Here is a 26,866-nt window from a genome sequence, read left to right on the forward strand (position 1 = left end):
AGAGGATGTCACAGGACCAGGAAGAAATGAGTCTGAGAAAATTCCTTAGTGACTTGGACTGTATAGTCAGCAGAGAGTGGAGAACTTCTGAAACATTTTATGTTTTAGATGCACTAGATTTTAAGAGATTCAGTTTTTTATTTTTTCTGTGGGCTGGGAAGCAAGCCATTCAGTTCTTGAAAAGGAACTTCATTTCTAGCATGTTTTGTTAAGTAGAAATACGAACAATAAGCAAAAAAAAATTGGTTTGGAAATGTGTGCTTTAATTTATTGTTCTCTGCACTTGGCATTGAAATTCATACAGATGATGTTTTCAAGAACTCCCTAAATATTTTAGGATAGGTCAGGAATTTGAAAACTAACGAGTACAGCTCATGAATAAAAGGAGGTAACATCCTAGGCTGAGGAAGCACAAGGGGAGAAGGATTTTTTTTTTATAGTCCCACATAGACGCCTGAAAAATAGATAATAAAAAACCATAAATAATGTTCACAAACATGGAGGAGGCCTGGTACCAAGTACAGTATGTTCCCCCTGCATTCCTGGGAACCATGTTGTGTTTCTCACCCTAGATAAGGGTGGTCATATTGGGAGTCTCTTTTAGCTCAGATCCATGCTTGCAGCCTCAGACAATACAGACAGGATACAGACAGCTCGTTCGAAATGAAGCCTAAATATTTGTCTTGGCTATTTTAGAGCTTATGTTGATTAATTCCTACCATCATTTACACCAATTTTTCCTTAGTTAAGAATTAGGTTTTGTTACAACAACATAGTTCTTATGTACACCAAGATTAAAAACTTCTTAGCATGTTTCTCATTTAAGCCATTTTGCACTCTCTTTTGGAGTCAGTCTCCTTCCATTCAGCCTGAGGGTCCCTTTGCATATTTTTCTAAGAAAGGGCCAAAGATTCAGGTCCTCAGATAGAAATGCCTTTTTAATACCATTTTTAAGCAACGTAAAAATGGGGAGACAATAACATGATTTAAGTTTTCTTATGTATTTTCAGGTTAGTTTATGCAAGTTAATACTCACTTTTATCATTCTTCACACTATAAGTTGTCTTTGTTATTTAGGAAACAAAGTAAAAGAAAAAATTAAAGTAAAAGAGGAAGTGATATTTCTATCCATGGCTTTCTTTTGTTTTTCAACAAAAAAACATTATTTTGATTTCTCTGGGGAAGTTCTTCAGTGTACCTGCAAAGAGCTGTGCTTTTCATATGTCTGATCTCTCAGGAACAGGGAAAACACAGATGGGTTTTCCTCCTGCATTTTCTTGCTCAATTTCCTGTCATTAGGGGGAAGAGAGTAGGCAGTTCAATTACAGTCTCCAATTTTGGCTTACTTTTTTGTAAAAGTTTGGAGGGATTTGCTTTACATGACCAAAAAACCTCTGGGTGAGTAACTGGTGTGCACATTTTTATATGGCTGCAGTAGAACATGCCTGCATTAAATATTTCATTATACAGTCACTTGAGGCAGTAGGCCATTTCAATCATTTTCAATACTTCTCACTTGAAACCCAGCTCTGTGTTTGCTTCATAATTTAGACTTGTACTTTATTTCTCAGAATATTATCAAAGTGGGTAGTGCTTTACTGGACCCTGGCAACAAGGAGCACTGGGAGCAAATTCAGCGAACGGAGGGTGGCACTGCTCACCTACTCAGGCACTATGAGGAATATTTCAACAATGTGGCCCAGAACATGAAAAGAACCTACCTGAGACCTTTTGTCATTGTTGCCACTAACATGAGTGAGTATCTGTGTTGAAAACTGCCATTTTTTTTGAGTCTTAAAAATGTGCTGGATAGAGGTGCTAGTTATTTGTTTTAATTGTACCCACTGAGAAAAATCATTGCATTAGTTTCTGATCCATTGAGCCTTGATCCATATCTTTCTGTTGCCATTGGGGCCTCCTGGGAGATGGCTGATCTGTTTTGCCTCTGGACCATGCCACTGCTCCATGTGGCTTTTTGTTGCAGTCAAAGCAGTGTAGAGATAGAAGGAAGGACTAAGTTTGTAAATAAAGGTAATGCCTTTTGAGACCAACTAGTATAGGTGAATGTAGTAGATCTCATTTTTGGAGGAATCATACCAACACCATCTGAAGAATTACTGCAATATAAAAAAAAGTAACCCTACTATTGATTTTATTACATATTATTAATCTACTTGCATAGGTGTAGGCTGCCCAGGGAGGTGGTGGAAGTGCCAGCCCTGGAGATGTTCAAGAAGCAACTGGAAGTGGCATTTAGTGCTGTGGTCTAGTTGCCAGGGTAATAATCCATTAAAGGTTGCATTGAATCTTATACATCTTTTCCAACCTAGATGATTCTGTGATTATACCTCTGATTTTCACATGCTTTCTAACCCAGAACCTATCCAGAAAATAATCATCTGTAGAGATTATTGTATTGAAAGGTATTTTCACAGAATCACAAATCCTTCAAACGCCATCCCAGTCTTGCAAAACACCTAATCAGAGCAAAATCCATGGGATCCAAAATATCCAGAATGAGTCTAAACTGAGAAGGAAACATCAGACGTACCAAGACACCTTCCGCACCTATCACAGGAAATTTCTCCTCTGACAAGTAGCAGCTCCTGCACTTTGGACTGTGATGTATTTCATGGACATCCCTGCAGTGCATATGCAGGTGAAGCACAGCAACCACAGCCTGGTCAGCTTATTTCCCCATTTTCTCCCCTGCCCTCTGTAATTTTCTTCCCAGCTACACCCAGTCTGCGTTGAGGGGGTGTTGGTGATAGTCCTGCTCTGAGTGGGAGGTGAGATGGAGCTGTTGCTGACCTTCAGGAGTCCCTCACAAGAGGCATTGCTATTTGCTTTTTCTTTCAGAAGTGCTCTAAACTGTATCAGCCTGAACTTGTGTTAAGCTTTTCAAGCTGTTGCTTTTATTTCAGATATGAAGAAGGTTTATGTGCCAAAAGTTTGTCTTATTTTCCTAACTACACCTGCTGTTATAATAAGAATTTGAATTGGCTACAAACCTTGTCCCAGGAATGCTTTATGTTCACAATCACGGGGGCAGAAAATCAAAGGCATAAGGCAGTCAAGTTACAAAGGCTGTACCATCCTGCATCAATGGGGCACAGATTATTCTTGAGCTAAGCCAAACTGAAACACTTTGATTTTTCTTTAATAAACCAAAACTGAAATACTTTATTATGATTCAGGACTTTGAGAATCAAAATATTTTTACTTCATACTCAGGAAAAAAGTGTGACCTTTAGCCCAGCTGAACTGAGATGAAAACAAACCCCAGAATTTCTTGCAGGTTGTAAATCATGATTTTTTTTCAACCAGTTCTTCCTGTGTAAAAGGTGTGGGCTTGACAGGGATGAGGCAACTCTGGCCTGAAAGAGGTCTGTTTTCTTTTGAACAGTTTTTCCAGGTGAACATGGTAATAGAGTTTCCTAATGGCTCATCTGGGAATTAGTTAGAAACTAGGAAAGGAATGGGAATTTGCAGGTCTTAACATGGATATTTCTTCATACAGAAATTTGCAGAGGATCACACCTTTTGGTGTAGGGTCACCCCCAGGACATGTAAACTGGCACTCAGTGACTTGTTTTAAATGAGAAAGTTAAAGCAAACTCAACTGCTTTTAAGTATTTTGGCAGTTAAACAGGCAGAGATGATGAGGTAAGCTAGGGAGGAACTGCCAGTGGAGGACTAAGGAGTAGTCCCAGATAAAATGCATGTTATTTTCTTTGGTCAGCTGACTTTGCAATCCAGCAGATGTATGTTTTTGAAGCAGTAGATTTAGTCTTCCCATTAAAAAGCAGGTCTAAAATTGGAGCATGCAGCACACAGTGGAGCAAGCCAGCAGCACTTGGAGGAACTCTGTGAAGCAGCAGCATTCACTGAACAGCAGCCAGGGAAAAGCCTCTGTGAAACCCCAGCCAGCTGCTGCTGGAGAAGTACCAGCAAAGGGATCTACCTCGAGATGGATATTAGGAAAAATTTCCTCACTGAAAAAATTCTCAGGCATTGAAACAGGCAGCCCAGGGAAGTCACCATCCCTGAAGGTATTTAAGCCATGTAGATGTGGCTCTTGGAGCCATGGTTTAGTGCTGGACCTGGTGGTGCTGAGTTCAACTTGATCTTGGAGTTCTTTTCCAACTTAAACAATTTTATGATTTTTTATTTCTAATATTTGCAGTAGTGTTTTTGTAGTATGAGATGCCATCTTGCGAATTCCTTTCCAGTGAACACTAAATGTATAATTTGATAAATGTTACATAATGCTGACACATACACTTTTAGTTATCATAGAAGGTGTTAATGAAAGAAAAAAATTACTTTCCATTTTGGGATTTAAATTTTAACCTGCATTGTGCAATCATTTTAACCTTTCAATAATATTTCACTGTGGTGATGGGAAACTTTTATCCCCCCCAGTTATTGCTGTTGACATCTTTGACAAGTCTAATTTCACGGGAGCCAGAATACCACGATTTCATGAGATTAAAGAAGATTACCCAAAAGATCTGGAGTCATCTGTTGTCTTCCCTGATACTTTATTCAGACCCTCAGAAAGGAAAGGTAAAACCCTTCTGCTGCTGTTTGATGAGCAATTATGGGCAGCTCGCAAGGAGCGGGATTGATCCCCAGGGAGCAGAGTGGTACGAGGGTGACAGCAGGGTGACCGTCTGTGCGAGTGAACATTATTTAGGGATGGAGCAGCTGTGCATACTTCTGAGGCATTTTGCCTGCCGGCAGTGATGGAGGCATGGTGGGCTGTGGGACTGGCTGTACCTGTCTGTCAGGTCTCGCCTGCAGCCCCTCAAAGCCCTGTCAAAGCAGGAGAAATGCTCTGCCTCTGTTCCCACCAGGATAGGATGGGATGGCTGCCCAGCGCCTGCAGTCCCACAGCCGTCTTCCTCCAGTCCCTGCAGGGACGGAAGGAGGTGCTGTGAGAGATGGAGAACCCAAATCTGGGAGCAGAGAGAGGTGTTATCAGAACTAGGCAGCAATGAAGAAGTCTTGAGCTGGGTGATAAGGGAAAATACATGGGAGAGTACCTGCTTCCCAGTCTTTGAAGTACCCCAGGATTGTTGCAAAACACCACAAGGTTTTTTGGGCAAAGGGAGAGAGGGTAACTCAAAGTTCAATACTTGTACCATGGCTGAATGTCTTCTGAATAGGGAAATAGTAACTCTTCTGAAAATAATACATAATAAGATTATACAGCTTTATGACTTTTTGCTTAGAAACAGAGTATCTGTCCCTATGATTCTGTAAGAAAAAAAGGGAATGGTAATTTTAAGATAATCTTCCAAAACTGAAAGTTCATTAAATGACTGATTTATCAGGGAGAAATCTTATTTGAGTAGCTGGTGTATTCATAAATACTAGTTTTGCCATTTAGAAAGGTACATGAAATTTAACAGCATGCATAATGTTTTAACGTTCTCCTTAAGTTATGCATGGGGCACTTATATACTTATGGACCTTTTAGCTTAGAAATTGCTTATTTTATAGCTAGACTAAATGGCTTTTCACTGTTCAATGTTTATTTCATTATCAGCTATATAACTATGAATTGTGCAAAATTTTATTAAAAATATCGAATATAACATTAGGAGCATGCTGAGTGCTCTAAGCCTGGAGTTGTAACTACTCTAATATTATTGTATCTTGGCAAAGCAAAATTACCAGTTTAAATGGTAGCTCTGAAGCTATGTGCAAAGAATTTAATATTTGTGTTAATTCCATAGCAGTGCCTACAATGAAACCTTCAAATCAGAAAATACCCTCTAAGTTAAACAGTGATGTGTTAAGCCCTGAGAGTGCTTTTGCAAAGAGAAAGAAGCGACACCCGGACATTGAGACACATCATACTGTTGCCATGGTCATTATCTATCGATCCCTGGGACACCTCCTGCCTGAAAACTATGATCCTGACAGAAGGAGCTTGAGGTAAACTTCAGACCTGTTTGTGAATTTAGATCCCTTCTTCTACTCTCTTGAATGCATGGCTACTCTCTTGAAAGCACAGTTGCTTTTATACCGGCCAGGTGTCATCAGTGCTGCTGTTCTCACTGCAGTATTGTCTCATGTCCTCCAGCACACTGTGGGAGAATTACTATGCCAGAAGTGCTAGCAGTTTTTGGAAACACATCTGTATGGAAGGCTGATGGTATGCCTGCCTCACTTTCTGAGCAGAAGCAACTGGAAGTCTTCTATTTGCAGATTGTAGCTTTGCATTTTGATGTGTGGATCACTGCAGTTTTTCTCCTTGTGCAGATTGCCAAATCGCCCTATCATCAACACACCTGTAGTGAGCACAGCCATTCACAGTGATGGGGAGTTTCCTCCCAACCTGGTGGAAAAGCCCATCATAGTGGAGTATGCCATGCTGGAAACAGAGGAGAGAACAAAGCCTGTCTGTGTCTTCTGGAATCACTCCATCACGTATGTCTGCTGCTTGTTTTAGGGGCTGTGAGTGACAACTGTCTGAGTAGCAAGAAAGTCCTGCCTGGGAAGATAATTCTGAAGGAAACCCTGTCTTGGTCTGTCTATTCAATTGACAACTGGTTTTTGGTGGAATAGAGCCATGTAGTCATTTCCCACCAACCTGTGAAAAATTAAAGTAATTATGATAACTCCTCAAACAAAGGATTAGCCATGTGATTTCTAAGAAACACAGTGTTGTCATGTCTTTCTGCGGGGTTCATTTTCACCCAGAAATAATAAATCTCACAATTTCATTGTATTTTCCTATGCTTTTTTGCCCACAGATGTATGTCTGGACAGGCATGGTCTGACTCCAGTGTCTGAATTCATGGCTTGTCTGAAATCTTTAAGTCAGGATTTTCAGGAGATGATTCAGCTCTTCCATGGGCTGAATCTTCTCTTGTAACTCTCTAGTGACTATGGACAGGGTAGATACCCTTGGTGCCTTAGCCAGGGCCAGTGCAGAAAATTACGAAACCAAATCTTCATTTTGGTAGAAATGAGGACTGAGGTTTTGCAGATAAAATTAGGAGTAAAGATTATGAATTTCTGAATCACAATTTTTTGAATCAAATGTCAGTGCAAAGGCAGTTGCACTGGTAAGCAACTCAAGTTTCATTTCATCAGCTATTGCTTTCATTTGTTTTAGTGAAAAATTGGAGGGAGAGAAAATACCTTCTTTGGAGCATTAAACCTTTTCAGTTTATGGAAAGTAATTGTCACACAGAAGCAGGATATAAGGAGAAAGTACTTGACTCTCTAGGAGGAAAGTGTTAGGAAGAAGATGAAATGTTCTGAAAATGGTTCATTTAGGTCTTTTGTATTCAGTAAAGTTTAAGATAAAGACATCTTTTTCTTGAAAATGAGAAAAATTATATGAGCTGGAACTGTATATGCTGATGTTTCATTGGTTTTATGGTATTGTGGAAACAGCATAGTCCTGTTGGAGATATTTCAAGAGTGTGAATAAAACAAAAGAAAATGTTTTGAGAGTTAACCACATTCATATTATGCTTTCACCATATTGTAACTATTACATATATATTGCAATTTCCAGCTACAAACCCAGGTACATGGTGAGAGGATGATATGGTCTGCCCAGGGGAAGGGGAATAGCTGTTACTTGTTTCCTAACAGCACAAAAACTCTAGTAAACCTATGGAAAAATCCAGTAAAAGGCAATATCCTGTGTTGGAAATAAAACAGCAAACTAAGTTAGGGAATGTCTGCTTCCTAGTTAAAGGCTTCAGGAGATTATGTCATTTAAAGAATCGAAGATACAACAGAAATCTCTTATGTTCACAGTAATAAGCTCTTCCATTTGCCCACATGTGAGGTAGTGTTTTTGCTTGTATGCACTCTGTCAAACTGCTGATTGTGAGGGAATTGGAAGTCCTTTTCCATAAATTTTTAAACATTGTTTGAGCTTGAATAACTCATTAGCTCTAAAGTGATTCATCTGTTAGCTATTCGCTGGCAACTTCAGTGGCATTGTTATCTGTGTTATATATTCCTACAGCCACAATTGAAAAGCAGCTCTTACATGGCACGTAATGAAAGAGCTTTTAGAAAGAGAGAGTACTTTTTGAGAAAAAGTGATATTAAAATTTAACAAATATTTTATTGCTGAAAGAAAAAGTGGTCTTGTCGTATCTAATTGAAAAATCTTTCAGTAACAGCAAGACTATTTTTATTACTCATTATCTTCAGAATAGAATAATTAATATTGACACAAAATAATTTCTGAAGTCACTGAAGTTAACCATAACTGCACAAGGAAGAATTTTTAGGCAGCAGTTCCTCCCTATTATATAAAATATATAAAATAATATGATATAATATGATATAATATAATATGATATGATATAATATAATATAATATAATATAATATAATATAATATAATATAATATAATATAATATAATATAATATAATATAATATAATATAATATAATATAATATAATATAATATAATATAATATAATATAATATCTATTGTATATATTATATATTATATAAATGAATAATAAAATATAATATATTAATGTAAGAGATCTTATATGAAATGTTATTGATTAGAGAAGGTTTTAACCTTTTCTTGTGTACTTTTCAGAGGAACTCCATAATGATATCATATTATTGCTGAAACTTATTTCACATGACTCAAAAACATGTGTCCCTCTATGGTTCAGGTATATTTACCTTGGTTACAGACATTTTGTTTGGTGCAATCTCTTTCCCATATTGGTTGTATGGTCACTGACTCTCAAGCAAATTTTTTTTTTTTTTTTTTTTGTAAATTCAGAACAGACTGTTATAAACTCACAAAATCTGGGCATCAAAGCCATCTGTCTTATCAGAAACTATTTCAACTGAAGACCTTTTTAATTTGATGATACCCTTTCAGGCAGATGACAACTATTAATAATTCTGTCCTGGTATCTGCAGTCCTCTCTGGTTGTGCAGCACAAGCTGCCACAGAGGGCAGTGGAAGGTAAGGGGAGATGAGAGGATGGTGCTCAGAAATGCCTTTTTTCCCCACAGGATTGGCGGGACAGGTGCCTGGTCCTCCAGAGGGTGTGAGCTGTTTTCCAGAAATCAGAGCCATATCTCTTGCCAGTGCAACCATATAACCAGCTTTGCTGTCCTGATGGACATTTCTAAACGAGAGGTGGGTGATATCAGGCTCATGATTTTTGGAGACTTTGGTTTTCAAGGTCTTTGACTCAGAGCTTGAGCTTTGTGTGTGACTCAGGGCATAGCTAGTAGATTAATCCCAGTGTCAGGAGTGTGTTGCCCATACCTGACAGTACCTGCCACTGGTTTTGCTGAAAGGAGCTGGTTGGTGCATCCTCTGGGTGCTGCCCATACACACTTAACGTGTTTAGCAGCTAAAGAGGTGGCATCATCCGCTCCTGTTGGCCCCTAAGTAAATCTGAATATTGGCTCAGTAGTAATGAAAACATTGGCATTCTGAGTAATAGATTTGATTGGAGGAAGAAGAAGGGAAAACCCCAAGAGTCCCTGTCAATCTGTCTTTCTACAGAATGGGGAGGTGCTTCCTCTGAAGATCGTCACTTACACAACCGTCTCCATCTCACTGGCGGCTTTGCTGATCACCTTCATTTTGCTGGTCCTGATCCGCACACTGCGTTCCAACTTGCACAGTATCCACAAAAACCTGGTGGCTGCCCTGTTCTTTTCTGAGCTTGTGTTTCTTATTGGAATCAACCAGACTGAAAACCCGGTAAGACTTACTCTGTGTTCATTGCTAGAGTTGTTCTCAAGTTTAAATCAGGGGGTTCATATTGCAGCTTTTACCTTCTTCCATCTGTTTCACTTTCTCTTCTTTTTGGCTTCTTTTTGCCTTCAACTCTTGAAAAACATCTGATTTTTAGTATATTCATGTGTGGCTGATATCATTAATACCAATGGCAGGCAATAGGACTATGTCCTATTTTCAGAGAATATATGACAGCAGCCCTGTTGGAAGTTTATCCCAGGAACTGAACCTTGAATACTGACTTCTTCCTTCCTTTCCATCAGTATGTTTTCTGTCTTGCTTTGTCTGTTCAGTGGAAGGCTCTCCAGTTTCTCCTGCAGCAGGTACCTCCCAAGCCCAAATGGTTCCTGGTGTTGATTCACAGGTTGTCAGCCATGTGCTGCTGGTCAGGTGCTAAATATGAGCCTTGTACACCCACTGGCCATTCTGGAGAAGCCACTTGCCAGGCATGGGACAGCTTGCTAGATCCAAGATTCAGTAGGAGACCTGTCAGTTTGCTTTGTGCCTTCCAGACACAGTGATTGCTGGCTTCAGCCCATCATACCTGTTGACAGAGCTTAGTGCAAGATCTCCAGCACTGTGCATGTCATGAAATGCAAGTTATGAATAGACTGAGTATGAAATAGATATAAACTGCACATGAAGTGTGTGTATTCTGTACTTGAGACCTATTGCTCTCTTAACCATGTGGCATTTTATGTAGTCTTGCTGCAATTTCTTAGTAGCACCAAAAGCCATGTATGCCATTCAGACAGGTGAGAGACAGACAAGGGCTCCAGCACTGCCAGGCTGCACAGACACCTGTGCCAAGCAAGCTGGACATAGATGGGGGGGTGACATGCAATAAAAAGTATGTCCTTAATAAATAGGAAAAATATTCAAAATGTTACTTTAGGGATTATCTGAACACTGTGAAGAAAATTTATCTTCTAGAAATCCATTGCTGTACAAGTTTCAATCTATTTTTTGAGAGGGAAGTAAAGTGAGATCAAAACAAAACAACAACAGAAAAGTCATGCGTATTTCACATTGTCCAAGCAGCAGATATAGGAGAATATGCCTACATTCAATGAATATCATCCACCATCATGGTAGTGACATCATGGTGCCTAAACACACAGCCTCATTTGCTATATAACTTAATCCTACACTGTCGCTCTGGCTTCTAATGTCCACTTGAGCTATAATATCTTAAAATATTTTAAAAAGTATCTGACCTTGACTAATTTCAGCTTCCAGTAACTGAGTGCTGACAAGAACTTTTCCTAGTAAATTTGAGAGACCTCTCTTATAAAAATTGTCTTGCCAAGAAACCTGTGTTTAATAATATTTATTTTGGAAAACTATATTAAACTAAGCTGCTGAAATTATTAAATTTCTAAGATTCAGGTTAGTCTGTTGAGTTTTTTTCTTCTTCTCCCACTTTACCTTTTGAAAAATTGTGAATGCCAAACTGTCATTAAAGCTTTCCAGCTGGTTGCATCACTTCCAATCCCATATACCAATATTCCCCTTTACGAGGAACTCAGGTCCTTTACCTGCTGCTGTGGTGAGATCTTCTGCAGTGACCTGCCCTCTGGGTTACGGTCTTATGTCATGTGTGAACTTGTGTTGTCTTTGTTTCATTATATAAATGTTTGCCTACTGAAACAACTTTGCTGAAAGGAGCTCACTTTGCCAATTGATACACAGCACTCCGTGTAACTTGACCTTTCCCATGCCTTGCTGAGCACACCACTCATTTTTCACTGCATTTCACTACAAAGGGGTTTATACTCTTTCAGTTCTCCAACATATCTACTGAGGAGTTGGGGCCCAATTCCACATCCCTACAGAATTTTACCAAAAATTATGCAGTAAATGATGGCTCCTCATTTCCAGATTCCTTTCATAGTATCATGAAGCACCAAGCAGAGGTTTATAAAAGCAGTAAAACAGTTCATTACATCAATACTACAAATCCTAATGGTTGTACTTGGTGAGATTGTTCTCTTTTGCTCCTTCTCGTTTTCCTGCTTTGGGGCTCATGATGTGATCACGTCCTGTAGTGTTAGCAGGACTCAAAGAAACAGCCCAAACCTTCAAACCATTTACAAAGATCTTTAATTTACAGAATGTATTTCATACAGCAGAAAGCTGCTCCTTACAGCCTACCCAGTCAATTTGAGAAGGCAGGAGGGCTCTAAGCCATGTCTGCTTGAGACAATTATTCATCTGTCTGTATGGAATGAGAGTTGTCTAACGAGTCATGCACTGATGAACATAAAGAGGTAAAGAATGCTGGAGCACAAATAATGCTGTGCTGCTTGGCATCCAGCCTGGCTTTTATGGGTTTCTGTAAATTAACAGTCACATTTCTGGGTGAGGTTTTAATCTTTCCCTGGACTATTGATAGAAAGTGATTTATATCCTCTCTTTTTTCTTACCTGAAAAAAGTAATGTTCAGGGCAGCACTATACTCATAAGCATGTGAGAATAGGAACAAGAAAAACACTACTTACATAGAGAGAAGAAAGATGGTTTATTTAGTGAGCCACATTTTCAATAACACTTGATGTTATAAGAACGCTGGTGTGGTAAGTGAATCCAGAAAGTTGGCGGTCTTTGTATGGTTCTTTTGCTCAGCAAAGAGGTTAAATGTACATTAAACAGGGAAATGTACATTTCTGAGCATTACACCATGAAAAACCACTAAAAAGTCATGCCAAAGTCTCAAAGCAGGGTCAGTGCTGCATGGGAACAAAAGGTTACAAAACACAATGTAAAACATTTTCAAACAAAAACTGAATGGTTGCACAAAGTTCTCTTAATTCAAGCTTATCAACAGATCCTTGGCAAAATCCTTTGTTTGGCTTCTGAAAGGAGAAGGTTAATTGCAAGTTTAAAATACAGGTGTTGGATTCTTGTTTTCACTCATCAAACTGTTAAGTTGGGAGAGAAAATTGGTTATATATTACAGAAATGCTAGTATCTGAAGGTCATAGGTTTCAAGGTGGCTATTTGATCACAAAGATGACTTCATCTACCAGTTTTCCCATTATAGCTGTTACTTTTAGTCGCACTGTGAATCTGGTCTCTGGTTTCAGCAGGTCCTTAATTTTTGCTGCTCTCAGCCTGACAGAGCTTAGTGATCCAGTTTACTTTAAAAAAGCAAAATCTTTCACGGTATGAGCAGCTCTTCTTAAACTCTGAAAAAATTTAATTTAAGGCAGTATATTTGTTCTGCCAAAATCTTTTTATTACACTTGCCATTAACTACTCGGGGGGGAACCAGTGACTCACCAGGTTGTGATTCAGAAGAGCAACTCTAATTTCCCTGCCCTCTCCCTTCTGCAGTTTGTGTGTACTGTGATTGCCATCCTCCTGCATTATTTCTACATGAGCACCTTTGCATGGATGTTTGTGGAGCAGCTCCACATCTACCGGATGCTGACGGAAGTGAGGAACATCAACTTCGGGCACATGCGGTTCTACTACGTTGTTGGCTGGGGCATTCCTGCCATCATAACAGGTACTCTCAACCACCCCACAAAAGCTTGGTTACCCTGCCACCTTCACTGGCCAGGTTCAGGGGTGTTACCCCATCATCCCAGACAGCTATGGGTGTTTTCCTGAACCACGGCAGCACCAAGCCATGTCTAGCAGAAGTCAGCCTGAATTTGGCAGATCTGTGTACCAAATGTCTGTTACTCCAGCTGAATTGATACTGATGCTTATCCAATAACCGAAACATAACTGCACAGATTAAATCAGTATTTGGTAACGCAGCTTGGGAATAACAGTATTTTAACAACTTTCCAATAGCTTTCAGAAATTTTCTTTCCCTGTGCTGGTACCTCAGATATGGACACAAGGTCTCTCAGAGGTAATTGCAGTGGCTTCAGAAGCAGTGCTGCCCACCCATAGAACATTACTGCCCTTCACTGGACATTCCCACTGCCTACTCTCAGCCTGCAGTAAATACTTCCTGAAGGGAATTTCTGTTTATTTGGCATAAAACCAAGCCGGTTTTACTTAATTTCAGATACAAAGGCTGTAACTTCCAGTTGAGGAAAAGTAATGAAAAACTGGAGGCAGTAATCTTTTAAATTGATCCAGAGTGATCTACGGGAGCACATCCATCTCTGCCCTCACCATGCTTATTTTTGCCATAGACATTTCCAGCGTTACCCTAAGCACACAGGGCTGTGTTAATTCAAGCAGACAGCTCCTCAGGAACTGTGCTTCACAGAGCAGTTGGAGTGGGGTTTTTTGGTTCAACTGTTTCAGCATGTATCTGTTGCCATATGGGAAATCAAATCATAGGCAGGCAGTTAACTTTTTTCTGATTAGTTTTATTTTTACAGATAATATCATACTGTCAGCAATGGCAGAGATTTAGATGTCTCTGAGATCAAACAAATAGCTATCACTCACGTACATTTGCAAAAATATTATGGGACAGGTTATATTTAAAAATATGTACTTGTTCTTTTTTCTGTGTGTTTTAAGAAAGTGTTATACCAAATCACAGCATAGGATGGTACAGGTTAATTTTCAGGGAGCTGGTAAATTTTTCCATATCATTTTGTGCCTAAGTAATTTCTGCTTCTATCAGTTTATGGTAGAAAGCACAGCCCAGAAGGCTCTGCCATTTTAGATGTACCCCAGACATTTAAAATATAAATTGTCCTTGAACTTCTGAAGCATTTCAGACCTATGTGACTTTTATCAGTACATACAGGACTATTGCAGTATTTTCAGCAATACTGAAGTGCAGTCATACATTTGGCAGCATCATTTCTAGCAGAAAAGAAGTATCATTAAATAACAAAAACCAATTACATTTCAGAACTCATTATCTTTAGAAGAATTTTGTTGGAGGGGGTTTCTGCTTCAGGTTTACTTTCTCTCCTGAAATCTAAATTAATTCAGACCTTCTCAACAGCAGTATTATGCAATTTAAATATCACAAGCATATAATTTCTACATTTTTCTACTTAGATATTGTTCTCTGTGACATGGAACTACTTTGCACTTTTAAAACTTTCCAGGTTATGTCCTGCAATTTAATCTCTGAATCTACTGAATTTGCAGTTCTGTTTAAATGAAAAGTCAGATTCCTATTACTGAGAAAGTCAGGGGATTTTGTGAAGTGAGGGATAAAGAAAATTAAGCCTTTAGTTTGCTCTTCCAGGCTTATAAATCATCTGAAGAAAAAATTGTTTCATCATAAATAGCACAATGTAGGATTTCTTGCCTCTAGAGAACTTGTTAATGTACATATTTTAAATAAGCTTCTTTATAAATTTTAATTTATAAACAGTAAAAAGGTTCCAACTTCATAACATGAATCCTAAACATTATTTAAATTTCTTTATGAGGGAAGGATTGTTTATTTTTCTTAATAATGGTATAGTCTAGATATGGGAAGAAATTTTAGTCTTGGAACATGCAGAGGACTTTTTTATTTTAAAGATAAATACCATTTCATCTTCAGCATAGCTATCCTGAGAGGGGGGGAAAAAAACCAAACAAATGAAAACTACAGTAGCAGTGGATTTTTTTATATTATTCTTTTCTACTTTCTATGCTCAAACTGATATTCATTTCAAGCTGGGACATAGTGGTCCTAAGGTATCTGTGATGGGACCAAGCTACTTGAAGAGAACCTTGGCCTTTAGAGGGGGATAAAACTTAGTAAAATGCTTACTGAGGAGCACTCCAACCACAAGAACCACACTTAATTACAGTATAGAAATGCAAATTTCCAGGTATAAGAATAGAAGTTGGAAGAAGGCTTACAGCTATGAGAAGAGTGGATCTGGAATAGTCCTCCACTGGGAGTGATAGTGGAACATTTTAAATTTGCTTTAAGCTTGCTCATTTAAAGTGTAGTTTGATCCATCTTGGAGAGGGATTTTATAACTTCCTTGCCACAGGAGCAAAGGGCTGGATTTGGCACGCAGCAAGCCCCCCCCCCAGTTCTGCCTGTCTTCGTGGCAGCACGCTAACTGCTTGACATATGTGTGCAGCAACTGCTTTGCCATGGAGACTGCAGCGCTCGTGTTGAAACAGGTTCTTACGCAGCACTAAAACCAATATCCCCCAGAAACTGGCACTTTTCAAATCCTAAGCAAAGCAATGAACCAGGAGAGAGCTGAGGCTGCCCCACAGCTGCCCGAGTCACACATGTCCGCTGAGCCCTCAGGAGCTCAGAAGGGTCAAGCCACGCCCCTCCTGCAGCCCTTGGCACACTGCTGTGTGTGTGCTGGGGATGGGTGCTGGTCCCCACAGGACTCTTGGCCTTAGGACCAGCCCCAGTTCCTGCAAATGTCAGCAAGGTATCACTCAGCCTACACACTCAGTCTGTTAAGGGCAGCCAGGCTGCAGTATTTAACTGATGTGCTAAAATATTTCTCAGTACTTCATTGCATTGGCTTCATTCTGCCTTTGAGTAAAGTGTTATTTCACATGTTGTTGACTGCAGTAATATTTGAACCATGTACCTGAGGACTGCAATTTGCCCCACTTGTTTAATGGAGAACTTTAGGGTAGGATTTTGAGAGTGAAAAAATGTTGCTGTCTGCCAATTAGTCATAGGCCAGAGTCCCATTAATGGGGAAATCCAGTCCTGGGAAACAGAGTGTGTCCATGGAATTACATCTGTATAAAATCCTTTATGGTCCCTTAATCATTTATGGCTAATTCTTTCTGGATGGCAACTGCGGAAGGGGGTGGTGGAAGGGCCAATGGGAGCAGGAAGGGAGACTAGTCCTATCTCATTCCACATTTCAGTGAAAACAGATCCAATATCCACTGCTTTGCCAAATAGTCAGTTTGGTTTTCATAGACCATAGACCTGTACCAGATGTGAATATTGGCTGTGGGCCAGTTCTAAGCAGCAAGAGTGAAATGCAGCTACCTTTCCCTTTCTCAAGCATACCTTTCATCAAAGCCTGCAGGCTTCAGTTCAAAAAAAGATGACTTCTAATGCACATGAGCCCTCCTTGCAGAGAGCAGCACTGCCGTCAGCCTTGGCTGCCTCTTGAGACAGGACATACGCTCTTCGCAATAGGTTCCCCCCATGCCCAGACAACATGCTGCAGCCACCTGCCATATGTCACTGGCCACAGGCCTCACAGGGATCAGATTCTGTGTCCTGAAGAAGGAAGGTCTGTGCAGACAGGGTATGCCTGCCTCAAAATGGGGAAAGGGTCTTTGCACAGGAATTAGCAGGGCCCATTAAAAGAGCTTTAAACTAGGTTTGAAGGTGGAAAGGGATAAAACCAAGCTCACTAGAGGCAACTGAGGGCAGAAAGCCAGTGTTTGTGGGATAGTGTTCTAGTGAGTCCTTCCGTCTGCTGTCCTTCCGTCTGCTATCTCAGTGGAGGCAGGGGTTGGAGATCCGTGTGGCAGCAAAGACACAGATGTGTCTCTGTTAGAAACCATAGTTACCTGTCTTAGGGGGTGTTTTGACTGTCTAGAGCTTGACGTTGGTGATAAAAGAGTTGAGTGCTTATGGGTAAGAATCATCAGGAAGGACAAGACAGATACCACAGTGGGAATATATTTTAGACCATTCAACCAGGATGAGGAGGCAGAGGAAATATTTTACAAGCAGCTGGGAGAAGTCTCACCATCGCTAGTCCTTGTTCCTGTGAGGGACTTCAGCTTAACAGGTGTCTGCTGGGAATACAAGACAGCAGAAGAATGTCCAGGAGGTTCCTGGAGTGTGTGGAAGAGAACTTGCTTATGCGGCTGATGAGTGAGCCAGCAAAGGGAGATACCCCACTGGACCTGTTCATTGTGAGCAGAGGAGGACTGGTGGGTGATGTGATGGCTGGAGAGTGTCTTGGACAGAGTGATACAAAAAGAAACTTTTCAGTTCTCTTAGAAGTAAGGTGGGGATTCAGCAGAACTTCCACCTGGGACTTCCACAAGGCTGACTTTGGCCTGTTTAGAGGCCTAACTCACAAAGTCCCTTGGGAGGCAGTCATGAAGGGCAAAGGAGTCCAGGAAAGCTGAACATTCCTCAAGCAGGAGCTCCTAAAGGCACGGGAGCAGGCCATCCCCATGTGTAAACCAATGGGGAAGATCAGCCTGGATGAAGAGGGAGCTTTTGCTGGAACCAAGGTAAAATGGAGGAAAAGGCAGGAGCTCAGGAGGACTGAAAGGGTGTTGTGGTCATCTCCCTGTACTTGGCACTGGTGAAGCCACACTGCGAATCACTTCCGTTTTGGAGCCCTCACTACAGGGAAGACTGGAAAGAAGGAAGATTGAGGTGCTGGAGCAAGTCCAAAAGGAGCTGATGATGGGTCTGGAATGCAAGTCTGATCTGGAGCAGCTTAGGGAGCTGCGGGTGTTTAGCCCAGAGAAAAGAAATCTCAGGGGACACCTTATCTGAAAGGTCTTTTCCAACCTAAACAGTTCTATGGTTGTATGATTTTGCAGGTCAAAGGCAAATCCCAGTCCATCACCATGTAGGCGAGGTGTAGGTCACCTAGTCAGACAGCATTGTAAATCAGCAGGTGAATGTAGGGCTCAGAGACCCCCTTGGAATTGACCAGGTTTTGAAAAATAAAATAATAAAAGGTGTGGTTTTAACTCAATTGCCTTGGGGCATTAACTCCATTTCAGACAGTGCCAAAAGCGAGGTGAGGTACCTGGGATGGCAGTTCAAAATTAATCCCACCTGAGCTCAAGCAGTTAACTCCCATAAGTTCCCAGGTTCCTTTGTCTCTGATGTTATTTTGGTGACAGCAAGTTAAAAATGCACTTTTTTTTTTCGTAGCATAGACATCTCCTCAGTTATGATTCATGTCATTCTGCTGCAGAGGCTTATTGAAATTCCTCAACATGTCACTCACCCTCAAGGCTCACACTGTGTGAGAATGACTATAAAACTATGCTGAAACAGAATTAATTTGGGACTTGCGTTTGTTGTCATTTTTATGTAGCTGAACTTTGTTCTAGTTGGCAAAACTCAGAGTATTGTTTGATATGAAGTGACCAGGACGAAGATTTTGATTTATTAAAAGTTTTATTTTGATTTATTTAAGTTTTATTTCAGTTTTTACCTTCACAGAATTTTCTGTTGAATAAATTTTGCCATGATAATTTTGTTTATTTAAAACTACATTTAGTTATAGGCAGCACCTCTCTGATTTACTTTTTCTCCATTTTGTGACACAGGGCTTGCTGTTGGTCTGGATCCACAAGGCTATGGGAATCCTGATTTCTGCTGGCTGTCTGTCCATGACACCCTGATCTGGAGTTTTGCTGGGCCCATTGTAATGGTTGTTGTTGTAAGTAGGGGGAGGTGGCACCCAAAACTGTCTCTTCTTTACTGCTGCCTTTTCTCGTAAGTTTTCTCCAACAGTAGTCAGGCAAAGCAACCACATTCTTTACATTTGAAGCAAATGTACTCGAGCTTGCATCTTTTGCTTAAATAGAAAAGTCATGAGATAAGCTCCTGGAAATCAGAGGGCTGCTTGCCTGTACAAAGATTGCTTGTGGAGACGTAGCTATGTGGCCAGATATCTATTTCTCACTTGCCTTGTTCCATTTTTGAAGGGTTGGTTTGTGAGATTAGTAAACAAATTGACAAAATGAGCCATAACAAATCACTTTATCCAGAAGTCCTAAAGGAATATTAAATATTTCCACTTTCAGGAATTTAAAAGAATGGGCTGCTGTTTAACTTTTCCCTTTCAGCTTCTCCCTGAAAGTAACCAGAAGACAAATATTCATGGTTTGATTCTTATCTTGAATACCAAATGCAAGTTCTGGTCTCCTCACCTCAAAAAGTAGACCTGGAAGCAGTATGGGTTATGCTCACAAGTCATCAGAGACATGGGAAAGCCCCCACTGGAGGACCAACAGGTGGACTAGGAGTCTTAAGCCTAGAGAAATGAAAGCTGCAGAGAAGGGAAGAAGGAGGAGTCTCTAATAGTGTGTTTGTCTGGAGAAAATGGCTGTGGACTCAACCATTCAAGGTCTTTTCCAACAGAAGGAGTAGCAGGAGGCAGCAGATCTAGCAGAAACAGGACAATGGCAGTGGTAAAACTCTATATGGTTTTCAAAAATGAACGATGGGACAAATTCTCAGCATTAATGTTCACTACAAGTGATTAAGTACAAATGCACCACCAACCTAGTACATCCCAGCTGACATGGAAATCGGTGGAGACTGGAGTTTTATTCAGAGTAATTATCGCTGTATGCTCAGCTAGAAGATATTCCTGAATTCTGGTTTGACCTAACTGGAACAAGGCGCTGGGCTGAGATAGACATTGGTTTGGACAAGGACAGCCATTCTTGAGTTTTTATCTTTCTCTCAAGCATTTTGCTCAGAGTTGTCTTACTGAGTTTCATCCAGATCAAGTGCCAGGATGTCCTTGACTATGTTGCCTTGAAACAAGGTGAATCCTGGAATTTAGAGACCTGTCAGTTGAACAAAAAGTATTCCTGGTGCCACAAACCATTTTAGGATAAAATTTGCATTGTTATTGAAAATAGAACTGTAACAAATACACAGAAAGAATCCATGCTGTTATTTCAATTTCTCTTTCAGATAAACACTGTCATCTTTATACTAGCAATGAAAGCATCATGCAGACGAAGGCAACGTTCATTTGAAAAAACAGGAGTCATGTAAGTTTGAGTTCAAAAACCTCTAGAAGTTCTGACTAGAAATAATAAAAGACAGAATTGCCTAAAATCGAGTTTTGGAGCAGGAAATAATGGTTTTTTGGAGGAGAGTGTTGGTAGAGGCAATTGGAGCTGCTTCACCCCACCCACTTCTGGAGTTCTCTTGGAGAACCTGTAAAACTTCCACCATGCTGCTGTGCACCACCAAGTGTAGTCAGGAGAAGGGAGAAGAAAAAGATCTGTCCTCCAGGTGGTATCATTGCAGTCCTTCCAGATCTTTCATAGTCTCTACTACACTGTTACTTCACCTCTGCCCATGGCATGCCCAGGTGGACATAATTCTGTGTCTCCCTGTGCTTCTCCATGGCTCAGAAAGGTCTCCCCTCTCAAGTGTCTGGGTTACCAGCTGTGTCATGGCAGAGACCCACTGACATTCCCATGCTGAGGGCCAGCCTCCCTGCATCCCATGCTCGGTGGGATGAGAGCATCACAAGTTGCAACCTGCCACCTTCCTGAGCTGCTGTGATAGCCTGTTCTCATTAACATCTGTTTTGCCCAAAGCTCAGAATTTACCTGTGAACTCAAATGGGATTAGCTAGTGGCAGTATAGCCCCGTAGGTTCTTTTATTTCTAACAAGATAGCTGTATGAGATTTGTGGCAGCAAATGGCTGCTTTTCATTATTTTTTTCCACTCTGGCTGTAGGGTGCTGCATACACATTGGCATGGTTTTTCCACCCCTGATGTCCCCGGAGCTAGACTTTATGGTTCTCTGAACCCTAACACTAACACTAAGCTTAATAAAAACCAGAATCTGAGGCTCCCCTCATGCAACATGGGTGGCCCAGTTAATAAAAGTGTGGAAGGAGCAATATTGGTGCAGTGCCATGCTCCCCTTGGCATGCCCTTTCCAGCCCCAGTTTCCATGCAGCTAGCAGCTTTGTGCATTCTGAACCCTGACTCCAATAGTGTGAATAGTTGTGGATGATGTCTGTCTAAATCTCCCTAAACCAAGGAGTATAATTGCTGCCTAATGGAAGCAATTTTACTCATAATATAAAACTTTTGCCACTAGATTTGTTTTTGTCTTTTGAAAGTGTCTGTGGAAATTGCATCTTTGAGCAAACAAATATTCCCTGAGCGCCCTCAATCCAAAACCTTGTGTCATAATGTTGGGAAGGAATGTGAGAGTGAAGCTGACAAACTGAAATGAGACGGACATGGCTATTTACTGCCCAGATGTGTTCCTCAGAATCATCAAGGCTGAACAGCATGGGCTTGTAAAACAGTTAGATTTGTTGGAAGAAAGTCTTGGAAATGAACTTGGAAATAAATCACTTTTTTAACATGAACATGCTAAACTGTGGAGTATTGCTGTGAGAGAATTGGAAACTGGGAGCTTGTGAACACTGTTCTAATTTTCCCAAAGGGCTTTTCCACTTGCCAAGTTGTTGGGCACATAACACCATCCATGGGGAGAAGCTGGGCTGTTCTCTTGTATCCCATCACGCTGCAAATGTCCGTCTGTGTTTGCTTCACAGCTCTGTGCTGCGGACGGCGTTCCTGCTCCTGCTGCTTATCAGTGCCACGTGGCTGCTGGGGCTCATGGCAGTCAACAGCGACGTCATGACATTTCACTATCTCTTTGCCATTTTCAGCTGCCTGCAGGTAAGCTGGGTAGCATCTTGTCTATGGTAGACGTTGGTGAGCACACTGCCACACCCAGACCTCCAAAAACCTGCTCAATATGAGCTAGCTTAAGAAAAATAGAGATCTCAAGGGCAATTGTTGCTTTCTCTTCTCAAGGAGAGGGTTCTGTTCACCAAAACTATAATTTTGAGTAATTATGTCTCTCACTTTCAGTCATTCTGAAGGTAAATGCAGTACCATAGTAACCTGTGACAGTAGGCAGTTATACCTCTGTCTTTCAAGAGACAAAGTCTTTGTTACTGTGTTCTGTGTGATTCTTGTTAAGTCATTCTGTTGCTATCACGAGCAAGAGACTGCTATATTTCATCCAGAGTCAATTGCTCCAAGTTCAAGGCTGTCACAAATTAAGTTACTGTTTAAAGAAATGAAACAAATAAGGATTTTCAAATATAATGTGAGTTGTATTAGGGTTTTCCTGGGTTGCCTGTCCCAGTTTACACAGTTGTTGATTAAAGATGCAGAAAATACTTATTTGTGGGAGACCTGGCATGGAAGTAGTTACAGAGCTTCATGTGGTCACAATTTGAATGTGACCAAGGATGACAGTAATTGCCCTAGCAGGTGCCTGCAGTACTAAAGCAGCTACTGCAGGACACTCAGCTGCAGCACAGCAGCCACAACTTGCAGCTACAGAGAAAACAAAGTCTGATGGGTCTCCTTTGGAGATGGCTGTCAGTGCCCTGGAAGCACAGCAGATAGGTCAGCCTGGAGCAAGGTGATTTTGCCACTGCAGCTAGTGTGCTCTGAAACAATTGCACCAACTCAGGCTGTAAAACCAGGCTTCCATAAATCTAAAATAAAATTAAACTAAACATAAACCTGATGAGGGGGACAAAGGTCAGCAACTGGAATTCTCCAAACTTGCCCAGGGAGGTACAGTGGTATGTGATATTTCACATCACTGCCTTCTTTGAACCTGTATTTTTAAAGAGACATTTATGTGAATTTTATTAATGAATAATCTCAAAGTGCTAGCACCAGCTAAGATCACATTTGATTGAATGTTAAGAAAGTGAGCTTGAAGTTTAAAGTTACTCTAAGTCAATTGCTTTGGCTGAAATCATGAAATTCAGGCTTCTTATGATGTTGGTACAGCTGCAACTTCATGAGTATTGGCTTTTCTATACTGTGTGTCCAACCAAAGTTGATAACAATTTGGCAGCTGCATTAATTCCCTCAGAGCGAGTACATCTGAAGGCACACACATGTGTGTGCCCTGCCCCCAGAAAAAGCTGTTAATGTGTGTTCCTGGCAGCCAACAACTGCCCAGCCCTGGGGACTTTACTGATTTTCCCACCAGAGGTATTGCTAAAACAAGGAACTTAGGCGACAAAAGTTGGGACCTCTCTGCACCCGGTACCTCTTCACATCTCCCAAGGCCTTCTAAAATTCTCATAGATGCAGTATTAAAGGCAACTTTCACAGAAGTTGCCTATTTCCAGAGGCTTTCACTAAAGCCTGTGATATTTTTCATGTGCTGCTATTGATTTTTTTCTCATCATCTGTGTAAAAGCTCCAAAATCCCAAATTCTAAAATCTCTGCAATGTTTTCTAGTGGAACATTGAGGTTCCCTTTGGATTTCTTCCCAAATCAAACTGTGCTCTGTAAATTCTAGAGAAACACATATAGTCGGTATTTTCCCAGGCCTTTAATGCACATTTGAACTTGGAATCAAACTATGAAGAAGTGGTAGGAGGTCAGTCAGTGCCATTTCAGTCAAGAAAGAAAATAGTTATTGCTTTTGAAATACACTGTAATGGACTGCAAACTAGAATTCAGGGGTTGTTTCAAAATGGGTGGTCTCTAATACCCATTTTTGCAATGTGGTAGTAGTGAAGAATTTACATTTTCCTCTCTCTAAAATTATCCAGGGGCTGTTCATTTTCTTCTTCCACTGCATATTTAACAAAGAAGTGAGAAAGCACTTGAAGAACACTTTAACTGGAAAGAAACCTCTTCCAGATGATTCCACTGCAACAAGAGCTACATTGTTAACTGTAAGAAAAAAAGCATTGGGATTAAAAACATCCTCTTGCTGGTAGAAGTTACCTAAAATAAACTTATAGGTGGCTTGTCTGTAATTAAGTGAACTGAATGATTGCTTTCAGTGAATTGTACAAAGATTACTGATGGCTTCTCTCGAAAATTTGGATTATTATTATTTTAATTTAAACATTTGAGAGAAAATAATTATTTTCCCTGGCATCAAAACCCATTTTGTTCTTTGAAACTTAATACATTTGTGGGTAACATGAACTTCTGGAAGGATCATTCACTATTGCTTTATGTCCTTTTTTTTCCCTTTCAGCGATCTCTGAACTGTAACAACACATATATAGAAGAGCCAAACATGTATCGCACAACTATGGGGGAGTCCACTGTCTCCCTAGAAAGCACCGTCAGGTCAGCCAAGAGCCACAATAGCTACCTTGCTTATATTCTCAGGTAATCTGGTGGCAGGTGCATGGCTTTCAGGTGCTTGCCTTTCCCTTTTTTATTGCCCTTGTGGAAACCAGAACTCTGGTTCAAATGCTACTTGGTTTGTCTTAACAGTTCTGTTTCATGTGACTGTCATTCTCTTTGGTGCATTTTCTGTGGCATGTGTCTTCAGGGCAGGGTTCCAACAGCGCAGTGGTTAACCTAAGAGTGATGTTACCTATATGGACTGTGCTGCTTGCCTGTTGTAATTCAGATGTGTCTCAAGGAGCACAGTTTAGCTCATTAGCTTTAGGCTTTTTCAGAGTGTGATTCATGTGGCAGAAGGCAGATAGCTACATCAGGATAACCTCTGTCTCACCATAAAGTGACTGTGCAGTAAAGCACAGGCTGGCTGGCATCCCCTGCATCTGTCTGCATGTCTGCCTTGTTGTTAAGAACAGTAAAGTGACCAAGAAGGTTGTCCACTGTTTTTCTTCTCAAAGGGATGACGCTGCTCATAAACTCAGTGGATCCTCAAGTCAAGCAAGGGCTGGTCAGACTGAAGCAGATTCCTCCATTTTTCATAGGAATCCATCTAAAACCAATGGTAAGAATAATTTCTAAATGCTTTGACCCATTTGTGCACCTTCTTCTCATCACTTTCTTTGAAGTCTTCTGCAACCGAAAGAATAATTAGAATAATTAGATGTTCTCATCCTCATTATGCTATTGGCATAACAAGCTATGCAATGGCTGCCTTACAAGGAAATCTTGGAATGGAAGTGTCATATATCTGCTGCTTGTGATGGTTGAATTTTTATCTGATGCTGTCACAGCTGTTGACAGTTTATGGAGTCCCCTTTCTTTCTCACAAATTATGTACTGTTGCGCTTGATTTTTAGTTGAAGAAATTTTAATGTTGGAGACCTTGAGGCAATACTCTGCTTTACTGCTCTGTGGTTTGTACAAAAAAAGAGAAGTGCCTCTTGTCTGATTTCCTTTCATTTTGGTCTTGATGTTCCATTTCGTTCCCTTGTAGCAGTTTTTAAGTTAAGTGCATTTCAGGTTCTTGGTATTTCTAGATATCCTGTGTGTTGTGTTCACTGAGATCCAATAGAGTTACAGGGAAAAACATGTTCCCACTCTGTTCTGCATGTCCTGTGTGTGTAAAAGATCCTGCCCACTATCTGGGCTGAGTGGTTGTGCTTCCCAGTGGTTCTGCTGTGGTCCTTCTGAAGTTATCCTATATACACTTACTGATGTAAGAGTCATTCCTGTCATGGCCTGAAGCAGATACCTGCCTTTCCTTTCTCCTTGTGCATTTGTCAAGTAGATTTGTTCAGTTCCTGTTTACACTTTGACCACTGTGTTTCCCCATCCACATTTGCAGAGCACGATTCAGACTCTGACAGCGAGCTGTCCCTCGATGAACACAGCAGTTCTTACGCCTCCTCCCATTCATCGGACAGCGACGAAGATGGACTCGAGACAGACAAGAAGTGGAACACATCTACTTCCAAAAACAATGAACATGGCCCACTCCACAGCACACCCAAAGGTACTCCCAGTGTGAGGGGAGGGCAGTGGTGCTCTAAAATAGCTTTAGATTAGATGGGATAAATTTGCCACGCTACCATGCGACTGAGACAGCATCTCTACCTCTGTGTCTTGCTTCTGTAGAGAATCATGTTGTTTCCAGCTTAGAGACCTTTCTTCTTCCAAAGGCTTGTTCACAGGGGTGACTGAATACTGAATCACACAGAATGCTGAATGCCTTATGGCAGAGTGAGTTTTGCAGGCAGGTCCCCAAAGCACTTGGACATGGCATTACCAAGCCACCAAAATCTCATATGAAAAAGAGGAGAAAGAAGCCACTTGTTTTGAGGGCAGGGGGAGGAAATGCCTGCCTCTCCTCATGCAATAAAGGCATTGGTTGGTGTTGGGGAGGTCCTGGACCTAAAAAGTTGGCAATCATTGACCATTAATATAATTTCTGTGTCAGGGTGCAGGCATTTCTAAACACAGTTGGTTCTGTCATAATGAAAGGCAACTTTGAATTACAAACATCCAGGCTGTGTGCTGTGGCTCTTCACAAATACAGCACAGGGTGCCTGGGGTGCCCTCAGCCTTCAGAAACCAGCCTCCCCAAGGAGGGGTCTTTGACCCTGGAGAGCTTAGAGGGCAGGTTTGCCTCACACTTCTCCATAATGGAGCTGGCAACCTCGCTCTGGGAAGGATTTGGACACCCTGCCATCCTACCAGGAAATTTTGGGGGATTTAATGCACCCCGAGGGCAGTGCAGTCCAACAAGGACCAACTGAAAGGTTGCTCTGGTTTGAT

At 40.8% G+C, this 26,866-nt stretch overlaps 1 protein-coding gene across 1 annotated transcript in view; it reads left to right on the top strand.

Annotated features, from left to right (window-relative positions):
* LOC131573470 (cadherin EGF LAG seven-pass G-type receptor 1-like) overlaps window positions 1-26,866 on the top strand; it is a 163,679-nt gene that overhangs the window by 132,526 nt on the left and 4,287 nt on the right. Inside the window, exons 19-32 of the mRNA XM_058827458.1 lie at window positions 1,572-1,755; window positions 4,426-4,569; window positions 5,748-5,946; window positions 6,274-6,441; window positions 9,028-9,154; window positions 9,530-9,730; window positions 13,103-13,277; window positions 18,941-19,053; window positions 20,322-20,401; window positions 21,939-22,065; window positions 23,980-24,105; window positions 24,417-24,553; window positions 25,030-25,133; window positions 25,917-26,084. Of these exons, the coding sequence (XP_058683441.1) occupies window positions 1,572-1,755; window positions 4,426-4,569; window positions 5,748-5,946; window positions 6,274-6,441; window positions 9,028-9,154; window positions 9,530-9,730; window positions 13,103-13,277; window positions 18,941-19,053; window positions 20,322-20,401; window positions 21,939-22,065; window positions 23,980-24,105; window positions 24,417-24,553; window positions 25,030-25,133; window positions 25,917-26,084 (2,053 nt within the window). The remainder of the gene's footprint in view (window positions 1-1,571; window positions 1,756-4,425; window positions 4,570-5,747; window positions 5,947-6,273; window positions 6,442-9,027; window positions 9,155-9,529; window positions 9,731-13,102; window positions 13,278-18,940; window positions 19,054-20,321; window positions 20,402-21,938; window positions 22,066-23,979; window positions 24,106-24,416; window positions 24,554-25,029; window positions 25,134-25,916; window positions 26,085-26,866) is intronic.

Source organism: Poecile atricapillus, chromosome Z (assembly GCF_030490865.1).
Source record: "Poecile atricapillus isolate bPoeAtr1 chromosome Z, bPoeAtr1.hap1, whole genome shotgun sequence".
In the NCBI taxonomy this organism is placed as follows: Eukaryota; Metazoa; Chordata; class Aves; order Passeriformes; family Paridae; genus Poecile; species Poecile atricapillus.